Genomic DNA, 9278 nt, shown 5'->3' on the forward strand with positions numbered 1-9278 from the left:
CATTAAACCTGGTATTGACCTCTTTTTTCCTGGAAGTGCTTTCCACATTATTTTTTCACTTCTTGTAACCGGTCAGGGAGTGACCTAGACAAGAAGTTACATTCTTACACAGCACGTGAACCAGGAACTTGCTGTAAATGACCTGCAGGTATGCGGAAGAGCACCGTTCCTGCGCCAAGAGCCCCTGCACTGATGCAGATAGAAAGAAGCAGATGCTTACATGTATAGACGGCAATAAAACTAGAGTGTAACATTTTTAGGATCGCAGCTGAGCTCTCAGACAAGGCTTTCTGCAATGACTAATACGGTCTAATGCGACAGTTCGCTGTCTGCAGCCGCATTCAGTCCCGAAAGTAAGCAAGTTTCTCCAGATGTTACACACTGAAAAAAAAAAAAAAAAAAAAGCACATCCAGTTTTCAATCTTTTTTTATTTATTTAAACTGTACACAAATGTAAAATACTTCAACAGCAAATCTAAGTGAAAATTGTTTGGTTTAAATTATTATGGAACAGAACCTAAAAGGAACTTTATTAAATAAACATAAAAATTGGATTTAAAGGATGCACATATTGTAATGTATTCTACAATAGTCATTTCTTTTCACTCTACGTTCCATGTGCGTATGGTATAGAAAAGACACTGAATAGAACAAACAGAATCCATTTTGTACCCTGAAACAATTGGTAGGCCTCGTGAGGGATTGCTCAGTATGACTACATGATATAGGATGGCTTTGCCATCTCATAAAAATTATAACTAATACGTTGGCCTCTTTGGTTCCAAAATTTATGTATAATACATTTAACTGTATTCATTTTTTGCTGCTATAAAAATAACATTTTTTTCAAATGGCAGTTTTTTGACTAATCATGCAACTAAATCAGTGCAAACATTAAAAGCAATCATTCGCTTTAAAAAAGAAGCAAAAGATTTAATTTCAAGTATAAAAAAATATAAAAAAGTCATATCATAAGTCCAGTTTTGTCTAGTATGGGTCAACACTTTAAATTGCATAGCTCATGCGGCACCTGTTTACCTAGATAGTGAGCAAAGATAAGTGCACTATCAAGTACCACTTTTCAAGGCATTGAAATTTGCAAGTGCTATTATACGTGCATTCAAGCAGTTTGCAAGTGCTATGCTGTATCATTATTTTCTGATCTTTACGGCCATCCTCGACACCTCCTGGTAAGGAAATTGAAAGCACTCTCCTCTTTCCTCCTTTCCAAGACTTGTTAAAATGTTCCTCGCCTGTTATTAAACATGCTGCATTTTTCAGAACGTCTCCACGCTGTTACTGTCACTCCTTTTTAGGGTTCATTGGTTTGGCCGTGGTAGCGACTGCAAGTTTGTTCATCCCCCATACGATGTGTCATTGCCGAGTCCCCCGTTGAAGAACACTGCTTGACACCTTAACTTTGCATTCTCTGAACAGCGAGAGATGCCAACGGTCAATGTGGTTCAGATACGGTATCAGATCCCCTTTTCCAAGACACGGCGGGTCTAGCCATCCACGGGTTGCTACGGGCAGTTAAAGCATCGGATCACGCCAGCCCAGCTTGTGACTTCGCAAAGGTCAGATGTTAGAAATACAGCAGTTGTGTCCGTCTCCTCTCTCTCTGATGGCACCACGCGATTCCTTACTGGAAGTGCTGTAGGAAGATGCGGGTATCTGTGATGTTTACATTTAGATTAATTTAAATTAAGAGGAAGTGATCACCTCCCAAGGCAGGTGTCCTGCAGCTTCCCGTTAGAGCTAAGAGGTGATGGTCGACTTTTTTTTTTCTCTTTTTTTTTTTAATTTTCTAAGTTTGGTCATTTCGACACCTGCGTGCAAGAATACGTCCTGTTCTCGCAGTCTGTGCTTTTGCCTGAGCAAAGGGAGCTCATTTCGGTCTGACTTCGCCGGCAGGCGGGGAAACAGCTGCTCAGCCGTTCACTTGTACTGGCAGGCATTTAGGTCTGTCGTCACTGGTCACTGACTTTCTGTGCTTACGTCCCTTTTCCGAGCTGCCTCGTGTGTGTGTCTGTGTATGTGTGTGTGTATGAGTGCGTGCCCACGTTTCGTGTGTGTGTGTTTGTGTGTGTGTGTGTGTGTGTGTGTGTGTGTGGTTAAGATATTTCATAGCATTAACTTATAAGTGGTAGAATATATAAGTGTCCAAGATCCACAAACTGCCACTGTCCTGACACCAAAGTGAAATGATTTTTTTCTTTTTTTCTTTTTTTTTTTTTTTGTCAAACTTTTCCACAGTGACTTTCCAACACTGATGCCTGGATACACAGTGAAACTTCCTCCAACACCATCTTGTACGGGAATGTTTCTCTCTTTCTCTCGTCCTCTCTCTCTCTCTCTCTCTCTCTCTCCCCCCCAAAAAAAAACACACCTTAAATCAAGCACAACCACATTCTTCCACAATCATATTGGGAACGTCCCTTTTCACAATGTTGTATTCATCATCGAAGTACAGCATTGACATTGTGCTAAGTTTGGTTGGAATGCAACAGGAGTTCACGGTGCCCGGGTTCAGCCCCCGCATTCGGTACTGATTCACGACAGCGGTGTGAAAGGAGGAAGCCGACCCCGGGACGCCGGCCAAGTAGGCCGGGCAGCTCCCTTCACAGTAATTCCCATAGTAACCTGATGGTGCTATGATCCAGTCATTCCACCCAATGAGTCTAAAGTCAATGTAAAACTGTTGCCTGCAACATAGATTGGTCCTGCCATCGCACTCCAGGCCTCTTTTCCGGATCCTGTGTTTGTTATCGGCGAGGCGGGCTTGCACCACTAAAAAAGGCCGGTGGGATTCCTCCCCGGGGTCCACATAAATTGGCAGCACTGAATACTCTTCACAGCCCTCACATTGAACATCCAAGTTCAGTCTCCTTTCTCCTCTCTCAAACAGAGCCTGGATCGCCTCTGTCATGGGAAAAGTGTGCCAACCACTTCTTTTGAGATCAACTTTCTTTTCAACCACATTCCACTTGTTGCTAGTGTCCGGGTCTTGGAAATAGACTTTGACTCTCACTTTTCGCCTGCTGCCTTTCTCTAAGACATATGGAAGCAGCTTCAAGTAAAGCCACAGGCTGGCTTGAACGACAAACAAGTTCTGGTTCCCTTCATTCGAGATGAAGAAATAGAGGCGGACTCTAGATGAGGCCAGATCGTCTGCAAGATAAGGAGAGATCAGCAAGATTAAGTCAAAAAGGAAACGTTAGCTTGTGTGCCATTCTGGATTCAGGGGCAACGCTAGAGCACTGTGGATCGAGAGAGCGACGGCGGGGCTGTGCCGGCCAGAAGGCACGCACGGAATCAGATATCCCCAATTTGCAATCGAAACGCTTTGAAAAGGGACTTCCCACAGCAACGTTCATCATCGGGCTGTCGTCGGATGTGTCAGATCCACAGACACCAGTAAGAGCTCTCCAGAACGGAGTATTTCCAGCCAGCCAGCTCTAAAGACGCTACAGCAGCACCTTGGAAAGACCGGCACTCGGTCTCTGCTATCTTGTCAGTTTAAGAATAGTTTTTAATTTTCAGCTACCCGCCGATTCTCACGGGGAGAGCCCTTTCAATAACCACTGAAATGCCAATGCCAAACCAGGGATTTTGTTTCAATTTTCACATATTCTCCTCGCAGTTTAACAGAGAGGATTCATGAGATGGAGAGGAAAATATTTCAGTGATGTGCCTCCCTGTCCAACAGACCGAGCTAACCCCCGCTTAGTCTGGTAGAATATCTGGTATTATTAATCATTTCGATCTCTGCCTTTTTGTCCCAAAAGGATAAACTCCCATTACGAGGCGAGGCAAAGAAACGGTTGCTCTCACTGTAACGCCGTTACCGACTGTTCTCAATACACTTTTCAATAACACCAGAATTAAAGGAGCGAAATTGTCACGGAAAACCAAATGTCACCAAATGTCTGACATAACCCCTTATTTGTAAACAAAAGAGCCTGCTGCATGAAATGTTTCAGAAATACCAATAGCCCTGCTGCAATTTTGTACTATAAGTCCTAGCTGAATTTGGCGTAGGTGATAAATGTGCAAGCTGGCCTTTACGGCAGAGACTGTCATTCTGGTCCTTGAATGAAAGCTTCCCAATCGCTATTTAAAATTATTGCTGGGAAGGCATTTTCTCATCTGCCCTTATCTATTTCGCTTCTTTCTACACAAAGCCAAATGTAGATTTATTTTTTTTTTTCCCTTCCTTCCCTTTTCCTCAGAATCTTTATTATTTCTGTCAATCTCTGAACGGGATTTTTTGCGTGGTCAGTGTCTTAATTTGCTACCCTAGGTGCCTTTCAAACGTGCCTCCCAAATGTGCCTCCCGGGCCCATTTGGTACCTTGCAATATTTCAGGGACAAAAATTTCCACTGCGTTTGTCTACTTTTTGCATGAAGTTGATTTTGGAAGCGTTACAAAAGCCAGCGATTGATTGAATACTAAATAGAAGTACAAGCCCACCCCAGATCTCCAAACAACAGCCTATTAAAAATAATAAACCCAAAAATGTACTCTAAGACAGCCTTTCGCATGTTAGCAAATACACAACTTCTTTATAAACTGTGGTGACAGTGACAGAAAAAGAACAGTACGGTGTTGCTGCACCGATCCACATCACTTGTGTTGTGTGAGATTGTGTGTGCCCATAAATTTTGTATGTGAATATAACAAGCATATGTATAATGCAACAGATCCCATAGATACCGTAAATGTATATGCCTTTGCTAAGTGGGAGGGTAGATAAAGAAGATGAGTGGGCAGTATACAGGATAGAAAGAGATTTATTTTGTGGACAAATGATATATAGATGCCACAGGAAGATACAGAGAGAGAAAAATGAACTGAGCGATAGAGCGATGATGGAAAGGAGAGATGGGCAGATAGACAGGAGAGAGCTAATTTGCAGAGCGATGGTGTTACGGCCAGATGTGCAAAGTTCACAGGCACAGCGGTTGCCTGGATGAACTGCTGGAAAGCTACGCTGAAGGCATTCGGTGACACCTAACTGCAATGGCTGGACAGGACTGAGATGGCTGGTACCATAGGGACGGATGGCACAGTCAGTAAACGGACCGATGGACAGAGATGAGACAGACACACTCGGGAGGAGGCTGCACGCAGTGGACAAACAGACAAGGCCAACACCACAAACGAAAGCTAAATAAATGGGAAACGAATGGAAAGGGAGGACGGGTGAATGCAAGCCTCAACAGACAGATGCATGCAGTGAACCAGATGAATGTGCAGGGCAGGCAGATGAGGCAAGGGATGCAAGGGATGGAGCGGGACAGGCGGAGGAAGGACAGTGGGACGCACGGGGACGGAGGCAAGCCACGGTGCAGCTGGAAGGACGGCCGGAGGGAAGCCGGGGGCACGGAGGGACACAGCGAGGGGAGCTGCCGGGCACAACCCGGGGAGAAGCCCGGGCACAGGGACGCACTCGGGGAGGCCGGGAGGGCGCGGGCAGGGCCAGGGCAAGCCGTGCGGGGCAGGGGAGAGAGCGGACGAGGCGGCGGGCACGGGGGCGAGCCCGGCAGCCGGGTGCCGGCAGCAGGCGGGAGGACAGGCAGGGCGCACGGGGGGCTGGCAGCAGGGCCAGGCAAGGGGAACTGCCAGGGGTCAGGCGGGGGGACGGAGAGGGTGGGCTGGAGGACAGGCAGGGCGAGCGGGAGGACTGACAGGGGTCGAGGCGGGGGGCTGAGCGGGGGGCGGCAGGGCAGGCAGGGAGAGCGGCGGGGCCGGGGGCCGAGGGGGGCCGAGGCGGGCCGGGGCGGCGGGGGCGCGGGGCCGGGCGGCGCCCACCTGTCTCGGCGAAGCTGATGATCTCGGAGACGGGGTCGTGGGCCGGGGGCCCGGCGCTCGCCTGCCCGTCCAGGCTGGGGATCTCCACGCGGCCGTCCTCCCGCACCTTGCCGGCGTGCAGCTTGCGCAGCGCCGTGACCATGGCCGCCTTGGGCACGGCGTGCGTGATGTTGGGCCGGTCCCGCATCTGCAGCCGGCTCAGGATGTGCCTCTTCACCGCCTCCAGGAAATCCCCGTCCACCTTGCCCGGCTCCTCGGGCCGCCGGAAGCCGCAGGAGGTGCATGTGTCCTGCGGGGAGCCGCCGGCGGGGGCCGGCGGGGTCGGGGTGGCCGCGGCGCCCAGCAGGAGCAGCCCGCAGGCCAGCAGCGCGGCCAGCACCCCCCGGCGAGCCGCCCCGTCCATGGCGGAGGAGCGGGGGGCCGAGCTGGGGGCCGCCCCGAAGCGCCGCAGGGAGCCCGTCTGCAGGCAGCGCCGCTCGGTGCGCTCCGCGGCGCGGAGGGGGCGGTGGCAGCCAAGCCGGGGGGGCCGCAACCGCTCCGCGCAGGGCGGGGGGGGGGCGGCGGGGGGGAGCCGCGGCGGAGGGAGGGGGCGCCCGGGGAAGCGGCGTGTGCCGCCGGGGAGGCGGAGGGGGGGGGGGGGGGAGGCTGCACCCGCAGGCACCGAGGGCGAAGTTGGGGGGGCGGGGGGGGGCAGCAGGCTTGGCGTGCACGGAAAGCCCGGCTCCACGGGGGAGGGGGACGGCAGCAGGTGAGGGGGTGGCTGCGGAGCGCGGGGAGGAGGGAGGGGGAGCGGGGAGCCAGCCGGAGGTGCGAGGGGAGCCGGGGGGAGGCGGCGCCGCGCTGCCCCGGTGCCCCGCGCCGCTTCAGAGGGGCACCCCCGGGCGCTGCCGCTCCTGGTCCATCGCTCGCTTCGGCAGGTCCGGGCGGGCCGCGGAGAGGAGCTCTTTAGTCCAGCGTCATTGAGGGGGGTCAGGGAGATAAACGAAGCAGATTTATATACAATCCAATTTATAGCCTGGAAGGAGGGGGGGGGGAGAAATGCCACTTGTACCCCCCCGCCCACTCCGCCCCCGCAAGACAACAATCCACAGGCCGTGGGTGCAGGTCTCTCAGCAGGTCGGCTCCGCGCCGCTCGGTTGCGCCCGTTCAGCGCCCGCTGCTTCTCAACGTGCCATCAAAGTTGACCCGGAGCATAGCTGGGGAGGGGGCCGGGGACGGCGGGGAGGGGGTACGCGGCTGGCAGCTCCACAGTTGCGAGTCTTCTACCCCCACCGCCCCGCTTATTATTAGCGAGATGCTTTATTTTCAAAGCGGCGCGGAGGGTCCGGAGTCCGGCGAGGATGCTGCGGCGGCGCCCGGCGCGGCCCCCCCGGCGCGGGCAGCGGCGCTGCGCGGCCGCGGAGCGGGGAATCGGCTCGATCCCGGCGATCCCAGGAGAAGCTGCACGGATCCACTCGGTCAGACCGGCTCTTCAGCTCGCTCCCTCCCTCGCTCGCTCTTTTTAAACAATATCTCCCTTGTTGGTGGTTTGGGTTTTATTATTATTATTGTTATTATTATTTTAAGTGTGATTTTTGTTGTTGTTGCTGCTGCTGCTGCTCCAGTTAATCTGCCTCCCTCTCCCTCACTCTCCGCGTCTTTTTGATCTTTCGCTCGCCTTGTGCTGGCTTGAACGCCGTGTTTTGTTTTGGTTTTTTTTTAACGCGTCTGATGTTCCCTCTCGGATCCGCAGTGGAAGGTCTCGGGGAAGCGGCTCGCTCCTCGCTTATCTTCCTCTGATCTCCTCCTGCTAATTTTCCCCCCCTGCAAAATCACGACATTGTGGCACTTTCTACTGAAACTTTTATACAGGAGTTAAAACCACGTGGGAACTCCAACCTATAACAGAGACGCCATGGGTTCCTCACTATTTAGGAGATTAAGTTAAGTCTTTTGCCCCCTGGGCTATTACAGTAACTTCCTGATGTGGAAATATTAACTATGCTGTTTCTTTAACTCCCCCCGTCCCCTCCCTCCCTCCCTCCCTCCCTCCCGGTTCCTGCAAACACACCCACCGCACACCAACCCGCGTCCCCGTCCCATCTCCCGGCAGGACAGACGGACGGACGGGCGGACCCCGAGCGGCGGCGGCGGCAGCAGCAGCCCCGGCCGGGAGATGGATGCGCCCCCCTCCGCCCCCCCCCCAACCACCCCCCCCGGTGTTTCTTCCTTTTAAGCACTTGAAAGAAGAAGCCATTAGAAAGTTTACCGTCGGGTTGGCTTTGCGACGGGGCGGGTTTTTGTTTGTTTGTTTGAATGGGCCGGGTAATCGGGGCGGGTGCCGGGGATTGTGTGTGTTTTCCGTGGGGCTGGAGGGACGCGGGCGCGGAGCCTGGCGGGGGGCGGCCGAGGGGAGCCGAGGGGGAGGGGGGAGAGATAACGGGATCGCCGCGGCGGCGGGGAGCCGGCCCTGCCCGTCCCCAGGGAACGGGTTTTCCTCCGTGGGGCGGCCGACGGCGAAGGGGGGGGCTGCGATCCCCGCCGCACGGGTCAGGAGAGGTTCCCACCCGGGGAGGTCCCCGGGGGCGGGGGGCAGCCCGCCGCGCCTCCGCCGCACCGGGGCGCGATAGCGACCCACGCCGCGCCCCCCGCTGCGCGGCCCGCCGCCCCCCGCACCCCCCCCCCACCCTCCCACGGGCACGCCCGGGGCCGGGCACCCGCGGCGGGGCAGCGGGAGCGGCGGGGCTCGGCGCGGCTCACCTGCGCGGTCCCGGGCGGCCACTGCGCGCTGCCCCGCCGCCCTGCGCGCCGCCGCCGCCGGCGGGAAGGCTGGGCAGCCGGCGCCCCCTCGGGGCCGCGCGGGGAAGCGGGCGGCGGGGCCGGGGGGGGGGCCCGGGGGGGGGCAGCGGCCCGGCGGCGGCTGTGGGAACCGCTGGAGCCCCGCTGGGCGTGGAGGGGCCGACGGGCGGTGCGGGGGGAGGCTGCTGCGTGGGTCAGCGTGTCTGGTCCTGCGTGGCGGAGAGCTGGGGCTGGGAGACGGGAGGCGCACGCTGGAGCCGGGGCGCTGAACTGGGCACGGGAGCGCCGGGGGCTCCTTCAGCCCGGGAGCGGGCCCAGCCAGCGGGGCTGCCGGCTGTTCCGATTACACCTTCTGTTTTCTTTTTTTGTCTTAACAAAGGAAAATCTACCTTCAAGAATGAAAAGCAAATCTCAAGTCCTCCGTCTTTTTCATTTCAAGTGGCAAGCAGAAGCAGGACACGCAAATTTCAGGTGTGCCAGCTAAGAAGCCTCTTCAGTGCATTTCAGTTTTTAAAAGAAGAATAAAACTTCTCCTGTGTTCCTGGACTGCACACATGTGAGCTCTGCTAGCTGGCGCTAGTACCAGCGACACAAGAGGGTCAGCTAGAGGATCAGCTCCTTACTGTGATCTAAGAATGAAAGGGACAAATGCTCATCATCTATATTTTCTTTCTTGTTCTGTACT

At 54.5% G+C, this 9278-nt stretch overlaps 1 protein-coding gene across 1 annotated transcript; it reads right to left on the minus strand.

Moving 5' to 3' along the window:
* Positions 1-419: 419 nt before the first annotated feature.
* On the minus strand, positions 420-8658 carry INHBB (inhibin subunit beta B). Its single transcript, XM_064451248.1, has 3 exons — positions 8555-8658; positions 5816-7618; positions 420-3171 (listed from the first exon to the last, which is right to left on the minus strand). The coding sequence occupies exons 2-3, from the start codon at positions 6216-6218 to the stop codon at positions 2396-2398; spliced, it is 1179 nt and encodes a 392-aa protein (XP_064307318.1). The 5' UTR covers positions 6219-7618; positions 8555-8658; the 3' UTR covers positions 420-2395.
* Positions 8659-9278: the final 620 nt, after the last annotated feature.

The sequence above is a fragment of the Phalacrocorax carbo genome, chromosome 5 (assembly GCF_963921805.1).
Source record: "Phalacrocorax carbo chromosome 5, bPhaCar2.1, whole genome shotgun sequence".
Lineage (NCBI taxonomy): Eukaryota > Metazoa > Chordata > Aves > Suliformes > Phalacrocoracidae > Phalacrocorax > Phalacrocorax carbo.

Coding starts and splice junctions, on each gene's coding strand:
- INHBB (XM_064451248.1), bottom strand. CDS start 6,218: ATGGACGGGGCGGCTCGCCGGGGGGTGCTGGCCGCGCTGCTGGCCTGC. Junction 3,172..5,815: donor CATCAGCTTCGCCGAGACAG/GTGGGCGCCGCC, acceptor CTTATCTTGCAG/ACGATCTGGCCTCATCTAGA.